The sequence below is a fragment of the Anomaloglossus baeobatrachus genome, chromosome 8 (assembly GCF_048569485.1).
Source record: "Anomaloglossus baeobatrachus isolate aAnoBae1 chromosome 8, aAnoBae1.hap1, whole genome shotgun sequence".
Taxonomy (NCBI): Eukaryota; Metazoa; Chordata; class Amphibia; order Anura; family Aromobatidae; genus Anomaloglossus; species Anomaloglossus baeobatrachus.
This window is the reverse complement of record NC_134360.1, coordinates 74,413,402-74,432,344: the sequence shown is the minus strand read 5'-3', so window position 1 is coordinate 74,432,344 and position 18,943 is coordinate 74,413,402. Positions and strand designations below refer to the sequence as shown.

Sequence of the window (18,943 nt, the reverse complement as noted above, 5' to 3'; positions counted from 1 at the left end):
CCCCAGCAGCCACAGCTGCTGCAGGCAGTCTTTAGTGTCTGGGAGTATGGGTCTCACACTCACACACACTATTATCTCGATCCCACCGCTATGCCACCAATATGTCACAAACCACCGGGGGGGTCACTCAGAAATCCCCCGCGCTGGCTACCAGTACGTCACAATCGGGGGGTAACAAGTGGGGGTCACCCCTCCTTTATACCTCCCGACCGACAGACAGAGCACGTGACGCGCTCTCTAGCGCCCCTCTTATAGTCAGGCCAATTATGGAATTGCCCGACAATAAGCAAGGAGGCCGCTATACTACTTATGCCGATTATTGAAGGGTCCCCGGTGAGAGTAAGGTATATATTCCCCCGACCTCCGCGGGCGGAATATATAAAATCTCCCCGAATCTCACTGGCCTCCCCACAATAATCCTTGGCACAATTCGCTGCCACCAACCGATTTACGGTAACTATTAGCCGAACACACAGACGTGGGATTCAAGATCGAGATAACAGAACAGCCCAAGATTAATTATATAATTTAATCAGCCTAAAGCACACTAGAACTACAATATATACAATAGGGAATCTACAGAATATACATATGTCAGAGTACAGTTACAATCAAAGCATGGGTTACAAACAGGCATACACAGTTCCAGCAGTTACCTTGTTGCGTCTGGCCACAGGGGGGCGCTGTAGACCAGGTTTCCAGGAACTCCCTCACAGGTCTTTCCCAACCAGGCCCCCGAGCAGAAGAACACTGGAAAATGGCCGAAGTAGGGTTATCAACCTGGGCAGATCCAGGTCCCCTCCTACCTTAGTGACCTCACAGGGAAGCACTGCCACTCCCCCTGCATGGATCAGAATTATCCAGCAAAGGGGATATTGGCCATAACTTTGCCTGGGAGCGTCGTAGGCGGACGCCAATGCTCTCATTGTGACAGTTATGAATTTAGCTACAGAACGAGGGGACTCATGACCTGTCTGCCAGTTCCCCATTGGCTGATATCACGCCTGGGGCATTTCCCAATGTCCTGCTCCCATAAAAAGGGGGTGCCGGCATCGTCCACATGCGGAGACACCATTTTTATGGTTGCCATATTTATCGGAAATATGGCTTGCGAGATATGAACCATTTTTTACTGGAGTCGTTCTGTCTGGCTATTTCCATAGCCTTGCTAACTAGCTAGCAGCTCCTACTACAGGGTGACGGCAGGGAGTCATCCTGTGTCCATTGTCCTAAAGCCACCTAATTTCCATATCACAGGACATGGCCATGGGATTTGTTGCTAAACCAGTTGTGTGAAGGAAAGGGGGGGTGACACCAGGAGAGGGCTTCCTGACATACTTGAATATCATGATTTATCGTCATATCTCCGGATTTACCTCACAAGGACATCACCTGCTTCTTGGTCCTGGGGGTGGGCCAGGATGCGATGGCTTCCACTTTCTCAGGCTCGGGCTTCAGTGTTCTCCCACCTACCCGGTGACCGAGGTACTGGACCTCGCTCATGGCCAGCTGACACTTTCCCGGCTTGATGGTCAAACCTGCCCGGTGGATCCGCCTGAGCACCTATGCTAGATGCTCTAGGTGGTCCTCCCAGGTGGGACTGAAGACGGCAATGTCATCCAGGTACGCGGCCGCGTACCCTTCAAGTCCCTTGAGCAGGGTGTTGACCATCCGCTGGAAAGTGGCAGGGGCATTCCTCATCCCGAATGGCATCACCGTGGACTCGTACAGTCCAAATGGGGTAATAAAGGCAGAGCGTTCCCTGGCCTTGCGAGTCAGGGGGATCTGCCAATATCCCCGGCTCAGATCCATGATGGTCAGGTACTGAGCCCCGGCCAACTGATCGAGCAGGTCATCGATGCGTGGCATTGGGTACGCATCGGCGACCGTGACCGCATTGAGCCCCCTGTAGTCCACGCAGAACCGAGTGGTTCGGTCCTTCTTAGGGACGAGGACTACAGGCGAGGCCCAAGCGCTGTTGGATGCCTGGATCACCCCCAGCTTCAGCATCTCGTCAATCTCCTGGCGCATGTGTTGCTGCACCTCCAGGGAGACCCGATATGCTGAACGCCGGATCGGGGGATGATCCCCAGTGTCCACGTGATGGACAGCCAAGTCAGTCCTTCCGGGCTGGTTGGTAAACAACCCCCGGAAGGGGAGGAGGGTGGCCCACAGCTGGGACCGTTGGTCTTCCAAGAGCTGGTGGCCAACCTCCACATCCTCAATGGATCCGCCTGCCCTAACCTGGGCTAGCATATCCAAGAGGGTTTCCGCTTCTCCCTCCTCGGGCAGGTTGCACACGGGGAGCGCACATGCCTCCCGCTCATGATGTGCCTTCATCATGTTCACATGGAAGGGCTTCCGCCTTCCACGGGCAGGGTCCAGGGTGACCAGGTACGTTACAGGGTTGAGCTGCTGGTACACGAGGTATGGGCCTTCCCAGGCTGCCTGAAGCTTGTCCTGTGGTACGGGGACCAGTACCCACACCTTTTGACCCACTTGGTAGGTCCTCTCACAAGCGTTCTGGTCGTACCAACGCTTCTGATCGGCCTGGGCTTGAGCCATATTGTCGTGTACCAGTTGCGTCAAGGCCTGCATTTTGTCCCGGAAGCGCATGACATACTCGATAACCGACACTCCAGGGGTGGCCAAATCCCCTTCCCAAGCCTCTTTCACCAGAGCCAGGGGGCCCCGCACACGTCGCCCGTACAGGAGCTCAAACGGTGAGAATCCTGTTGGGGCCTGTGGAACCTCCCGGTAAGCAAATAACAGGTGTGGGAGATACCGCTCCCAGTCACGCCCATGGGAGTCGACCAACATCTTAAGCATCTGCTTTAAGGTGCCATTGAACCGCTCGCACAGGCCATTCGTCTGTGGATGGTACGGGCTGGCCACCAGATGTCGCACCTGGACTTGCTTACAGAGGGCCTCCATCAGCTGGGACATGAATTGGGTCCCCCGGTCAGTGAGCATTTCCTGGGGAAAACCCACTCGGGAGAAAATCTCCAGCAATGCGGTGGCCACCTTGTCAGCCCGAATGGACGACAAGGCCACTGCTTCTGGGTACCGGGTGGCATAGTCCACTACCGTCAGTAGGAAGCGTTTCCCGGAGCTGCTGGGGATGGCCAGCGGGCCGACCAGATCCACAGCCACCCTCCTGAAAGGCTCATCGATGATTGGCAGAGATACTAGTGGGGCTTTGGGGCGTGGCCCCGCCTTCCCCACTCTCTGACAGGTTTCACACGAACGGCAGTAGGCAGCCACATCGGCCCCCATTTTTGGCCAGTAGAAATGCTGGTTTAACCTGGCCTTGGTCTTAGCGATCCCTAGGTGTCCGGCCATCGGAATCTCATGTGCGATCCGCAACAACTCCGTCCGGAACGGATAGGGTACCACCAACTGTCGGTCCCTGGGCCACGCCTCCGGTGAACCCTGCTGGACCGTGGCCCGGTACAGCCGTCCTTGGTCCCAGACCACTCGCTCCGGGTCCGAGTCCGAGGGAGGCTGTGCCGCCTGCTCCTTAAGAGCTTTCAGGCTGTCATCAGCTTCTAACGCTGCCTGAAACCCCTGACTAGATGTGGCCAGAATCGACGAGACTGTCACATCTTCAGTCAGTACCCCGGGACCTGTGTCCTGGCCTCCACCTGACTCGGCTGCCACTTGGTCAGAAGGGGAAGAGCTATCGGACCTCCGGGAGGCCCCTTGGCTTCCAGCACTCCCACTGCGGGTGACAGCGGCCACAGCCGCTGCGACCGTGGGTCGTGCCTGCTCCTCCTCCGTTCCTGACCAAGTCGCCGGTTCAGGCAGACCTACCTGGCTTCCTGACACCCCGGTTGTGGGGGAACCATGCACCGAGATCTTACCTGGGAGCACTTCCGCTCCTGGACCGGCCCCAATCTCACCTGCCTGTTCCCCTCCTGCAGCAACAGAACCCCGCTGTGAAATCTCTGGGGACCCCACATTTGCTGTGGTAGCCCCCACCCCACACACTGGTCCTCCCCCTGCAGCACCCTGCTCTCTGCTTATCCCTGCAGAGGGCAGCAGATCCCAGCTCACAGGCTGATTACTTGTAGAGGCATTGTCACACCTTTCTCTGACCCCCTCCCCTGTCACAGCTGCAGCTGAGTGTGTGTCTATGGTGTCTATGCAAGCAGAAATATCAGAGTTCACTCCCTCCTCCCTTACATCATTCATAGATAACACATTAACATTGTCCGGAGGCATGTCAGTACTGGCTGAAGGTTCAGCCCTTGGTTGGGGCCCAAACTGGGAGGTTATCTGCCCCAAATCTGTCCCAAGTAGCACGTTTGCGGGGATCCGATCAGTTACCCCCACCTCCCTCACCCCTCGCCCTGCGCCCCAGTCCACATAAATGTCAGCAACCGGCAGCGCCGGGTCAGTGCCTCCAATCCCGGAGACAGCGAGGGTTTTTCCAGGGATCAAGTCTTGGGGGGACACCATCTCAGGCCGCACCAGAGTCAAGTCTCCATCCTTCTCCAGCACTGGGAAGTCCTCAACACGGACCTTTGGAAGTTTGGTGTCTTGAAGGTCACGTGTGGCTGATGAGGGCCGGAGCTGAGCTAGCTGCAGCTGGTAGTCACGCTCTGCCTGGCGCTCTTCACGCGCTGCCTGCCGCTCCGCAGCCTCAGCCTCACGCGCTGCTTGCCGCTCTGCCCTGCGCTCTGCCAGGAGTCCCTTGTAGCCCTCCTGGTCTCCAGCCTGGAGAAGGGCCATAGCCATTTGAAGAAGGCTATCCGAGCCTCCCAGGCTCGGTGGAATTGGCACGTGGTGATCTGCGGCCCGCTGCGGAGCCTGGTGATTCACTGTCCATTGCAGAGCGGAGGGCTGGCATCTGGCTCGTTGAGGACCCTTGGGTGAGCTGCTCCTCATCTTGTCCATAATTGCCAGCTTGTGCGCTGTCCTCTGCAGAACGGTTTTCTGGCGTCGAGCTCCTGGAGGATTCGTGGGCAACCTCCTCATTACTGCCCACAGCACCGTCCTCCCTCTCTTCGGCTCCTGCTTTAGCATTGGCCAGTTGCATAGCTCTGCTCCTGGTGCCATCAGCCATTCTTGCAGACTTTTGGTCACTGACACAGAACTGACACCTGATGCCTCCACACACCTTACAGTATCTGCACTCTGACACTCTAGTGTTGAGCTAGTCTGAAGACCCCAGCAGCCACAGCTGCTGCAGGCAGTCTTTAGTGTCTGGGAGTATGGGTCTCACACTCACACACACTATTATCTCGATCCCACCGCTATGCCACCAATATGTCACAAACCACCGGGGGGGTCACTCAGAAATCCCCCGCGCTGGCTACCAGTACGTCACAATCGGGGGGTAACAAGTGGGGGTCACCCCTCCTTTATACCTCCCGACCGACAGACAGAGCACGTGACGCGCTCTCTAGCGCCCCTCTTATAGTCAGGCCAATTATGGAATTGCCCGACAATAAGCAAGGAGGCCGCTATACTACTTATGCCGATTATTGAAGGGTCCCCGGTGAGAGTAAGGTATATATTCCCCCGACCTCCGCGGGCGGAATATATAAAATCTCCCCGAATCTCACTGGCCTCCCCACAATAATCCTTGGCACAATTCGCTGCCACCAACCGATTTACGGTAACTATTAGCCGAACACACAGACGTGGGATTCAAGATCGAGATAACAGAACAGCCCAAGATTAATTATATAATTTAATCAGCCTAAAGCACACTAGAAACTACAATATATACAATAGGGAATCTACAGAATATACATATGTCAGAGTACAGTTACAATCAAAGCATGGGTTACAAACAGGCATACACAGTTCCAGCAGTTACCTTGTTGCGTCTGGCCACAGGGGGGCGCTGTACCCAGGTTTCTAGGATCCTTCCCACAGATGTTTCCTACACGTGCCCCCAGCGAAAGAACCCTGGAAAATGGCCGAAGTAGGGTTATCAACCTGGGCAAGTCCAGGTCCCCTCCTACCTTAGTGACCTCACAGGGAGCACTGCTCCACCCCTGGCTGGAGTTATGGACAAAATCCACAACATGGAATATGGCCATAACTTTGCCTGGGAGCGTCGTAGGCGGACGCCAATGCTCTCATTGTGACAGTTATGAATTTAGCTACAGAACGAGGGGACTCATGACCTGTCTGCCAGTTCCCCATTGGCTGATATCACGCCTGGGGCATTTCCCAATGTCCTCCCATAAAAAGGGTGTGCCGGCATCGTCTGCATGCGGAGACACCATTTTTATGGTTGCCATATTTATCGGAAATATGGCTTGCGAGATATGAACCATTTTTTACTGGAGTCGTTCTGTCTGGCTATTTCCATAGCCTTGCTAACTAGCTAGCAGCTCCTACTACAGGGTGACGGCAGGGAGTCATCCTGTGTCCATTGTTCCCACACCACCTCATCTCCATATCACAGGACATGGCCATGGAGGTGTAAGTGGAACACTGAGAACAAGAAGGGAGGGGGCACTGCCAGGGAGTGATGAGGGACTATGACTGGAGTCATAATTCATCTTCATATCCCGGGATTTGCCTCACAACAGGTGTCATTTTTTTATGGTGTAAATTAATTTGCCTTCCCTCCCAGCTAACCTCTGCCCACTTTTCAAAAGGTAGGATCTAACAGGTTTTTGATGTAGTTATAATTAGGTCACCACTGAGCTTACTGTAAGGTATTTGCATTCCCAGCGTTGCAAGTCTGCACATCATGGCTGGCTGAAATCCTTGTGGGAAATGATCCACGGTGCAGGCTACCAGACTCCTACATGGTATTTACTGTAACTTTCAAAGGATAATCCCTTTTTCCGTGTATGTTGGTTGCGTCTCACGTTACTGATCACTACCTGTACCATGTTGTGATAGGCAGAGCCTGGGCCCCTCACCAGCCCCCCTGCTATAAGAACACTGCATTCCTTCCTAATCTGCTTTATTTTCACAGCGCTGGGCTCTGTCTCTGCACTGACCTCCATTGTTGTGTGTAGGTAGATGTCACAGTACTTCATTACCTGATTTCTACTTTTATCTATAGTGTTGGGGCCTGTGCACACAGTATGAAATTTGCACCAAAATATGCATGCATATCCTGAAGCCAGAAAACTCAGATTTCTGAAGTGCTGTGCACATACCCATATTGTGCTGATATTGGGTTCTTTTTGTAGCAGATCATTTTTTTGTAGCAGATCTTTTTTTGTACCAGATCAGATTTTTTTATTATTATTTTATATCCTATTTAGTTTTTTATAAAGTATAATTTATTTGCATTGTTTTGGATGAACTGGCGCCCAGTCTCCTCCTCTGATCACGTTCCATACATCATGCATAATGTTGTGCATCGTTATGTAACAGCGAGTACACGGGCCGCCTGGGATGCATCTACTCTCAGTACATTGCACTGTTTGCTGGGGTTAGCTGCACTGTACTCTGCCCATATCAGGCCCAGTTCACACATTGCATATGTTCTATCCATATTTGCCCATTATACGATAGCTTGTGGGTTTTGCAAGTTTGTCTGAAAGAAAGCAATCCCCCCCGCCCCCCCTCCCCCAAAAACTGATGAGGTCATTTTTGATCCACATCAATTGGACTAAAATTTATATATAATGTGTGTGTGTGTGTGTGTGTGTGTGTGTGTGTGTGTGTATATATATATATATATATATATATATATATATGTGTGTATGTGTGTGTGTGTGTGTGTGTGTGTGTATATATATATATATATATATATATATATATATGTGTGTATGTGTGTGTGTGTGTGTGTGTGTATATATATATATATATATATATATATATATATATATATATATATATATATATATATATATATATATATATATATATATATATATATATATATATATATATATATATATATATACACATATACATACACATATATATATATATATATATATATATATGTGTGTATATATATGTATGTATGTATATGTGTATATATATATATATATATATACATTATAATAAAAATGACTATACTAAGGGAAGATACTGCGCTTGTTGCATACTAGCTACCCTTATGTAATTTCTAATGAACTCGGACATAAAGAGAGGGAAAACGCTAAAAAAAATGTCAAAAAGTGGTTGAGCCCCTCCCTCACTAAATGGAGTAGTAACAAAGGATGTGCTGCCCTGTGGAGTTCCTGGGCCTTTTTTCGTAGGTTTTAAAGTGTAGCCGTCATTTTTTTTAAATTTTATTTCATAAATCACCAGTGCACATGAAAATAAGCAACTTTGTAATATATCTTATCAGGGAAATCTGCTTCTTTCTCCTGGATTGATCTTTCATTCTCAAAACTTTAAATTCCTGGGTAAAATCTTTATTCAGTGAAGACAGATTCTATATTACTGAGATAGGAAATGACAGCTGTTACTGATACGATTTTATTGGGGAGCTGGAGGGAGGGGGGGGGGAAGCGCGGAAGGGAGAGGAGGGGGAGAGAGAGGGGAGCTAGAGGCAGAATTCTTCCCTCTTCTCTTTTCTGCATAGAATCCTTTAAAAACTAACGGTTATCTCCTAGCACGGTATAAAAATGTTCATAGACAGACAGATTTTTCCTAAGAATTGGGGCCAGTACGTTTCCCTGTCCTTTGTTCTCTTTGGGGATAGGTTGTCTACCAGCGGCTCTCTTCCATACAGAACACGCACTCTTGAGTGTGCCATGTTTTCTGCTAATCAGATTTTGGTGCACAGGAGCCGGACAGTAAACTGGGTCTTCTTCTCCTGGTCTATAATTCCACAACCCCTATGTACTACAAAAAAAAGACCAAATTGTGCCTGCACACCTTTTAGCATTAAATAAACAGGTGCACTAATCTGCTATGTGGATAATATACAATGTATACATACACAGTGCGGCAGTACACTGCTATTGCGTACATGAACTCCAATATTGTTGTGAACGTTAAAAACGTAAGGGACTACGACCGGACACTGCTGAGAATTCAGAGGAGGTCAGTCATTCACAGACCACAAGCAGGCGGAGGGGCTGGGGAATCAAAGACTGGGAGAAGCCCCAGTGTGCGCGTCCCGGCCCCAGTGTGCGCGTCCCGGCCCCAGTGTGCGCATCCCGGCCCCAGTGTGCGCGTCCCGGCCCCAGTGTGCGCGTCCTGGCCCCAGTGTACCCAAATCAGAAAAATTCAAATGATGGTTAAAGAAGAACAAAGCGGATTTCTTCAGCAAAGGCATCAATGTGATCAGTATTACATCACCATCACAGCCAGGTCTTTACATTACATTGTGCTGGCAGGTTCTCTTTAAGGCCTCCTTTCTTCCTACCTGATCAGCACATTGGATTACTTTACACGTTTTAGTGTAATGCACAAGTGATTACGACACTGATAATATCATGTGTATGGGCCGTGGGTCATGAACCGGCATTGAGACCTATTCACTTCCTGCGCATACATTTAATTGCTCTGTAAACCTGAATGAACCCTTCCTTATTTCTCCTGTGTAATGGTGTCTAGTCAGCAGAACTGTGGTGTTATCAATTTACAACGTCCCATAGCCCTCTATCAATGGAGCTTGCTCTATGTGTATGTTGTGGCCACGTATAATGAGTCGATAACTCGGTCTCATGCTGTTGATTTTGATGGTGACGGTCTCTGTAGAACTCCCTACACCATAATGTCTCATTCTGCATAAATCCCAATTCCGACCTCTGCCGGATCATATGTACAGTATATCACAAATGTGAGTACATTTTGTAAATCTTTTATTATATTTTTCATGGGACAGCACTGCAGATCTGACCCTGTGATACAATGTACAGTAGTCAGTGTGCAGCTTGTATAACAGGGTATATTTGGTGTCTCCTCTAAATAGCTCAACGCACAGCCATTAGTGTATAAACTGCTATACATGCAGTGATTAGTGTGGGATTTCAGGACAAAATGGTCATAAATGACAAGTAAGCTGTATTCAGCCATGTGCCTAATTCTCTGCCGATGGCTCCGTCTTGGGTCCTTACTGCCAGTCTTAGCTGATGCAGGACTGTGCTTGCTGTTTTGCCCAGTCTCGAGTTCACCCGTATGTCTATACCAGTGGTTCCCAAACTCCCGTCCTCAAGACCCCCAACAGGTCATGTATTCAGGATTTCCTTAATATAGCACAGGTGATGCCTTAATAATTATTCCATCACCTGTTCAATAGTAAGGAAATCCTGAAAACATGACGTGTTGGGGGCCATGAGGACTGGAGTTTGGGAACCACTGATCTACACTCTCTGAGCGTATGACACACAATGTCTTCTGTTGCCCACATGACCAGAAATTAAGCAGCCGGGACCCAGGATGGAGCGGCTACTGGAGGATTGTGGCCCCTGGCGTAATAAAACCATAAGTTATATACCTTACTACTTAACGTATGAATATTTTTTCCAGGGTAGATCTTCAGTAAGGGTGGTGTAAATAGTCGTCTCTTAAAGAATATGAAGCAAAAAAGAAACCAAATGTTTAGTTCCTCTTTTAAGTTAAAGACTAATATCATTCTGCAGCATCTCTTCTTAGAGCTTGGCATTGTGTCACTCCTCTGTTATTCTTGGAAATGTATAAAGCAATTGACTGGCACCATTTCCGTTACTAATTGGGTGTCACCCCAATCTGTGAAACTGCCCAAGTCAGACTGCTTAGGATCGGTCTGAATTATAGCGGGAAAGTGAACCAGAGTCATCCATTAATTTTAGTCATTTGCTGGAGAAACAATCGGAAGGACACAACACTGTTCTACGGAGAGGCCTTAACAGTAGTGATGGGCGGACCCAACCGGAATACAAAAAATAATCTGTTTCTGGCCTGCAATTGATCCCGGTTATCTGGCCGGTCCCCATACAAGTTCATGGGGACCAGAATCCAGCTGTTAAAAATGGTGGTAGAAGGGATTGGAACAAGCGGGCTGTCCTTACCAAGTCACTTTCGGTTCCTCTGTTTCAGTGTTTCTCAACTCCAGTCCTCAAGACCCACCAACAGATCATGTTTTCAGGATTACCTTAACATTGCACAGGTGATGGAATTATTCCGTCTAATATTGAGGAAAACCTGAAAACATGGTCTCTTGGTGGGGCTTGAGGACTGGAGTTAAGAAACACTGTTCTGTTTGATACACAGCCAAGATCAGCGCACAGCTGGGGGCTGCAGCCGGTAGCCGTTCGCTTTATCTGTACTTGTTATCATAACATGGGGGACCCTACACCAATTTATTTATTTTTACTGTATGATAGACCTGCAGACAGTGCCTGTGTTAGGAAGCGTCAGACACACTGTCACTCAGCGTGGAGGCAACCAATCACAGACACTGGTGGGCGGGGGAAAGCAGTGCATATGCATGAATGTTAATGCGCGGCCCCTAAAGTGAATGGGAGGCCGCAAACAGTTACAGCCGCGCCGGTGAAGTACCAGGCTTCTTTTTGTGCTGTTGTTTCTTCTTGTAATCATGTTTTCTTTCTTTTATTTCAGAGATGTGTCGTTCTGCGGTTCCTGAAGTTCCTCCCAAACAGAAATCTGGTAAGACGATCATTCTCGCTGTGGTTTTTCTAAACTTTGTATACATTCTATACTTTTAAATATATTTGTACAAATGAGTCTTACCACAGAAATATATTCCTTTACATATAAATCTCTTCCGTTTACTCATCATCCAGTCAAAAAAAAAATACATATTGTACAAGACAAGATGGACTGCCAACTCTGAGGGATCGGATTACCGCTGCCTATTGAGGTCTATGGACATGGGAGGAGCAGAGTAAAAAAAATAAAAATGGGCTGAACTTCCAGGCAGGTGATTGTAGTAACTGTTGTACCTCACCCCAGGGGTGGGTTCACAGCTACACTGCTCAGTACTTCTGTAAAATGTCCTTCATCCTCCTGTTTCTTCTGAGCATGTGCTACTTAGATAGAAGAGCAGGAGGTCTCCATGTCACCGTCTTGGGATATTATTAAAATGGCACATTCATCTGTCCTATGTATTTTTATAAAATATTGTGATGGGGTACAAAATGTATAGTTAACGAGATATTCCCAAATCTCATTTGGTAGGTCAGTGTGTGCTAATTATAAGCTGTTTAAAGGGGATGGACACTACTTTAATAACCCCTACTCATTCCCCTTATTCGCCCCTATGAAAAAAAAAAAAAAAAAAATCCTATACTCACCTCCGGTGCAGCCACGGTTCCATCGATCTCTGAACCCATGTTTCTGGAGCCCACATGACATTGATTGCGGAGCCCGCAGGTCATAACAATCAGCGCCCGGCGTCTGACTCCCCGCCTTCGGACATTTGAGCAGGATGTGTGCACTGCGCTGACTTCCTGCTCAAAAGTCTGAAGGTGGGGAGAAGGAAGCCGACACTGATTGGTCATGGGGCTCACGTGTCATAACGTCACGTGGGCTCTTGGAACGTGGCTTTAGACATCTCTGGAACTGCGGCCGCACCAGAGGTGAGTATAGGCTTATTTATTTTTACGGGGGTGAACTGAGTAGAGATTGTCCAAGTACTGGACAACCCCTTTTAAGCTTTCTAAATGGAGAATTAGTCAACCTAAATAATGAGCCCAAGATAGCATATGGCATTCATTACTACTGAATCCATGCTACACTGGTTCTTGAGTCGCTCAGTTACGCTTGCGCTGTTCTCCCCTCCTCTTCCATGAGAGCCGAGCGTGTGCAGAAGTAACGCCTGGGTCTTCTGTGTATTCATTCTGCACTGCTTTATTTTGAATACTGAAGATTGACAAACCAATGACCTAATTTATAAGAACAAGAGGCCTCTGGGAATTGTAGTGCCCAGGTAGAATCAGCAGTCCTGTAATAGGAGCATCAGGATCTCCCATTTTGCTGTGTGAAGAGAGATAGATGCACAAATGACAAAAAAGAGCAATTCAAATACATAAAATTTCTACAATAACTAATGTAATAATGAACGAAAAAGCTTTTTTCATGTCAGAGTAGTTCCTCCTCCTCCAGTTCACAGCGCTATATACAGTGTGTGTATATATACATACAGTGTGAATATATACAGTGTGTGTGTGTGTGTGTGTGTGTGTGTGTGTATATACAGTGGGTGGAAAAAAAGTATTGAACATGTTACCAATTTTCTAAATCTATTTCTAAAGGTGCTATTGACATGAATTTCTCACCATATGTCTGTAGCAACCCATCCAATCCACACAGGCAAACATTTTGGGATATGTAATAATGAAACAACTCACAGGTAAAAAGTATTGAACACATACTGAAATGTATTTAATACTTCGGAGAAAAGCCTTTGCTGGTGATGACAGCTTCAAAATGCCTCCTGTATGGAGAAACTAGTTGCATGCATTGCTCAGGTGGGATTTTGGGCCATTCTTCCACATAAACACTTCAAATCCTGGAGGTCCTGTGGGCGCCTTCTATAAACTCTGAGCTTTAGTTCCTTCCATTTATTTTCTAATGGATTCAGGTCCAGTGATCAGCTCGGCCATTCTAGCAGCTTTATTTTCTTTCTCTGAAACTGAGAGTTTCCTTGGCTGTGTGTTTGGGATCATTGTCTTGATGAGCTGTCTACCCTTGTGTCCTCTTCATCATCCTGGTAGATGGCAGCAGATCTTTATTAAGAATGTCTCCGTCCATCCTACCTTCAATTATCTGAAGTTGGTCAGTGTCATATGATTAAAAACAGCCCCACACCATGATGTTCCCTCCTCCACACTTCACTGTTAGGATGGTGTTTTTATGGTGGGATATGCAGTGCCTTTTGGTCTTCAAACATAGTGTATATTATGGCATCCAAAGAGTTCAATTTTGGTCTCATCTGACCAGACTGTATTCTCCCAGAATTTCAGACTTGTCTAAATTTTGTTAAGCAATCTTTAAACGCACTTGAACATGATTTTTGTTCAACAATGTAGTCTTGTGTGGTGAGCTTGCATACAGGCCATGGAGGTTGAGTCCATTACTTATCGTTTTCTTTGAAACCATTGTACCTACCGATTCCAGGTCTTTCAGTAGCTCTCCACAGGTGGTCTTTGGCTCTTGGACAACTCTTCTGATCATTCTTTTCACTCTTCTGTATGAAATCTTGTGGGGAGCACTTGGTTGTGACTGTTTATTGTGAAATTATGTTCTTTCTACTTCCAGATTATGGCCCTAACAGTGCTTACTGGAACCTTCAGTAGTTAAGAATTTTTTCTGTAACCATTTCCCCCCCAGTATTTTTTGCACCAATAAGGTTATGAGGGTCTTGATGCAGCTCACTGGGTTTACTGCTCATAAGATGTTTTTTGTGTCACACTATGGTAATGAGACAGTGTCATCACTCCCCCCCACCCCCAATTAAGGTTGCAGATGTCTTCAGACTGCTCATTGGTTTTACCCATCATGAGATGTTTCCTGTGTAGCACCTTGGTAATGAGACACCTTTTTATAGCTGATATTATTTTTCACAGAGTGGCAGGATTGCTTTCTAATTACTGATAGATTTCAGCGGGTGTCATGACTTTCCATGGCTTTTTCCGCCTCTTAATGTGTTCAATACTTTTTCCCTGGGTCAATTCACATTATTACACATAACTTAATTTTTGGACATCTATGGTTTAATTTCTTTGTATGATTGTATATTTTTTAATGTGTGCATGTATGGTTAGATGGAAGATTTGCTCTGGAGCATACATTGCTGCTCTTTTTATTACTTAGGTGGACAGGTACGTATGTGACTGGGCCGGTTCTTGCTGTGTTGTTTGCTACTTTAGCTGATAAGTTCCATTGCATCCGGGTCATTACTACAACTTAAATGATGTCTCATCTTATTAAATATTATGTGATTATAAACTTTTATATATGGATATTCCAGATCTGATTCACACACAATCACGCTTCCATTCTGCAATAAACCACAATGACCTAATCTCAGAGATGAAAGAGAGCGACAAGCCAAGATCCGATATAAAACCGGTATAAAGGAGGATTAGCTTCAGTGAAAGTTCCTTAGATTGTGGTGCAAGTGCTCTCCCATAGCAAACAGCATGTAAGGCCGCAGTGATGTGTGGCTATTCTTTCCAGGTAGCCATGCACACTGCAAATACCGTAGTTTATAGTGTTTTAGTGAAATAGGCTAAGTTCACATTTCCGCTAAAATGTATCAGTCACAATCCGCTGCTCTTGTAAACAACGGAATCCGTTTAGCGGATTCCGTTGCTCCCATAGACTTGTATGAGCAGCGGATTGTGACTGATGATGCTGCGTTGCACCCTCCGCCCGACTAATCAGTCGTGGAACGACTGACCGCCGGGCAGGAGGAACGCAGCATGTAACGTTTTTTGAGCAACGCAATCCGTCGGATTTCGCTGCGCATGCTCTGACTCCCTGCACACGTCACCAGCTTTGGTTGGTTACCCGATATTTACCCTGGTTACAGTGCAAGGAGCCAGCGCTAAGCGGTGTAGGCCCGTAACCATGGTAAATATCGGGTAACCAAGGTAAACATCGGGTGCTTTGCTACCCGATATTTAGTCTGGTTACGTGTGCAGGGAGTCCGACACTTCCCCGCTCGGCCCCGCACTCCGCACATGTGTGTGTACACACACACACACACACACACACACACTCACCTGTCCCCAGCCATGCAGACCGCGGCACTGCCACTGACATCCTCAGCGCCTGGCCCCACCCCCCGCTCGGCTCTGCCCCCTCCCGCATTCAGCATGTGTATACACACACTCACACACTCACACTCACCTGTCCTGCAGTCCCTGCGGCACTGACGTCCTCAGTGCCACGGCCCCGCTCGGCTCCCCCTCCCCCCCCCCCCGAACTCCGCCCCCCGCACACAACGGAATCCGACAAAGAATTCAGTTCTTTGTCATCCGTTGTACAGCGTGGAACAGCGCATCAGTCACATGCGTCAAGCGACGCATGTGACTGATACAAAACAATGTGAATTTAGCCTTAGTATGGCTGTAGACATGTATATACGGTATGTCTCCTGACCAGTGATGACCAGCGATGCCTGGCTGGCATGTCCGGTAGCTTTCAGGCTGCATTTGCAATGTTTGTTTCCCATAGGTTCCCATGTAAATGCAGTATGAAAGCAGCCGTGTCACATGTTGCTCCTTCTTGAAGCTCCTGATTTAAGGACCTTATGACACTCACATGATTGCTGTTTTTGAGACTGGTGTTTGTTGTTCCCTGGAGTCCGGTCCTCAGGTGGTGGAGGAAGCCGGCCGCTATTTGCATTAAACAAGCCCAGAAACTGATTGCTTCCTCTCTAGTTGGCAAATGCAGCGGATTCTTACACCACCGACTTGTACAGAAAACAGGCCGGGCCTGCAGTCAGGAAATGTCCTAGCCCAGGCTGATATGCTTAGTATTACAGATTATGGCCGTGATATACCAGTATGGTGTATTCTTAATTTACACAGCCTGAGCATTTACTTTCCAAATTATTTACATTCAGACATCTTTTTCTCCACACTTCTGCCCATTACACAACATTCACAGAGGAAGCGTGCAGAATATAGATCTTTCACACTGACATCTATTTGTAAACATCAGTCTAGTGTCAAAACAGAGATGAGTAGTGCTGCACAGACGCCACTAAGGCTGGTTTCACACTACGTCTTTTTAACATCCGTTGAAAACGTTTTTTTAGCGGAAGTACGGATCCTGCTTTTACAGCAAATAACGTATGCAAACGCATATGTTATTTTGCAGGATCCTGCACTGGATGTTTAGGGGCGGGCATTGGAGTCATGTGATCGGGAGTGAGGGGAGCTAGACTGGGAGCCGGCTTCTGACAGCTGCAGACGCTGGTAACCAAGGTAAACATCGGCCTTGGATACCCGATATTTATCTTGGTTACGAGTGTCTGCAGCTGCTAGGAGCAGGGCTGCCTGCACACGTAACCAACGTAAACATCGGGTAACTAAGAGAAGTGGTTACGCGATATTTACCTTGGTTACGAGTGTCCGCAGCTCTCAGGTGGGGGAGAGGGAGGGAGGGAGGGAGGGAGGAAGGGGGAAAGACAGAGATAGAGAGAGAGAGAGAGAGAGAGAGAGAGAGAGAGAGGGTGAGGGAGGGAGTAGAGAGATAGACAGATCACGCGAGACTGGTTCTGGGCATGCTCAGTACTTTCTGGGCATGCTCAGTACAAAAGCAGGATCCTGTCTATCAGCACGCCAGCGTTCACCTGCGTTCGCGTGCGTTATAGTGCGGATCCGGTGACTTGCAGTATTTTGACGCAGCTCAAAAACGCTACAAGTAGCGTTTTTGAAACATGTTAAAAAACTGCAAGTCACCGGATCCGCACTATAACGCACGCAAACGCAGGTGAACGCAGGTGGACGCGAGTCCATTGCAAATGCATTGAAATGAAAACGCATTTGCACTGGATCCGTACTTCCGCTAAAATAACGTTTTCAACGGATGTTAAAAAGACGTAGTGTGAAACCAGCCTTATCTCCTGCAGCAGCCTGGCTTCTGGATTTAGTTGGAAAATTCCCTCTCCTGTGTTGACTACTAATTGATTGACATGCACCACTTGTGTTCTCCTCCCTCCTTTTTTTTTTGTAAAGTTACACAAAGTATAAAACGTTTATAAAATAAAAATAAAATACTCTTCTTCATCCTCTTCTTTTTTTTTTTTTTTATATTTATTTCCTTTTAACTATTGTTTTGCCTCATATAATAATTAAGGTCAAAGCCACATATCTGTGAAATGTGGATCATAACTGACCCTACTGGTTGATCTTGTGACCTGATTTTATACACTCAATCTAAAAAGTCTACACACACCTGTTAAAATGCCAGGGTTTTGTTAATAGTACGTGTGTGTGTGTGTATGTATATGTATATGTATATATATATATACACACATATATATATATATATATAATGATGCATGTATACATACATATATATATATATATATATATATATATATATATATATATATATATATATATATATATATATATATATATATATAATGATGCATGTATACATACATATATATATATATATATATATATATATATATATATGTATCATTATATATATATATATATATATATATATATATATATATGATACATGTATACATATATATATATATATATATATATATATATATATATATATATATATATATATATATATATAATGATACATGTATACATATATATATATATATATATATATATATATATATATATATATATATATATATATATATATATGTATGTATACATGCATCATTATATATATATATATATATGTGTATATGTATGTATATGTATGTATACATGTATGGTAAGTACAGACAACAACACCTATCTATCATTATATATATATATATATACCAAAAATCATACATTAACTACACAATACGTAAATTCTAGAATGCCCGATGCGTAGAATCGGGCCACCTTCTAATATATATATATATATATATATAGATATATATAGATATAGATATATATATATAGATGGTGGCCCGATTGTACGCATCGGGTATTCTGGAATTTACGTATTGTGTAGTTAATGTATGATTTTTGTTATATATGTATGTGTGTGTGTATATATATAATATATATATATATATATATATATATAATATTTTAATATATTATATATATATATAATATATAATATATTAAAATATATATATATATATATATATATATATATATATATATATATATATATATATATATATATAATATATATATATATGATAGATGTTGTTGTCTGTACTTATCAAGTGTTTGTGTAGGGCGCTGTACATGTTCTGGGTGTTGTCTGGGTGTGGCGGGGGGTGAGAGCGGTGTTGTATGTGTGTTGCGTTGTTTGTGGAGCGCTGTGTCTAGCGTTGTGTGTGTGTTGCGCGGTTTGTGTGGGTGTGTGTGTGTTTTGGGGGGAGGTATGTTTTTTGCAATGTGTG

General features: G+C 45.9%; 1 protein-coding gene across 1 annotated transcript in view; it reads left to right on the top strand.

The window, feature by feature from the left end:
- The window catches only part of LOC142249856 (inositol-pentakisphosphate 2-kinase-like), a 123,993-nt gene that overhangs the window by 50,985 nt on the left and 54,065 nt on the right, over window positions 1–18,943 (top strand). The window contains exon 2 of the mRNA XM_075321793.1: window positions 11,485–11,532. Coding sequence (XP_075177908.1) covers window positions 11,485–11,532 — 48 coding nt within the window. The remainder of the gene's footprint in view (window positions 1–11,484; window positions 11,533–18,943) is intronic.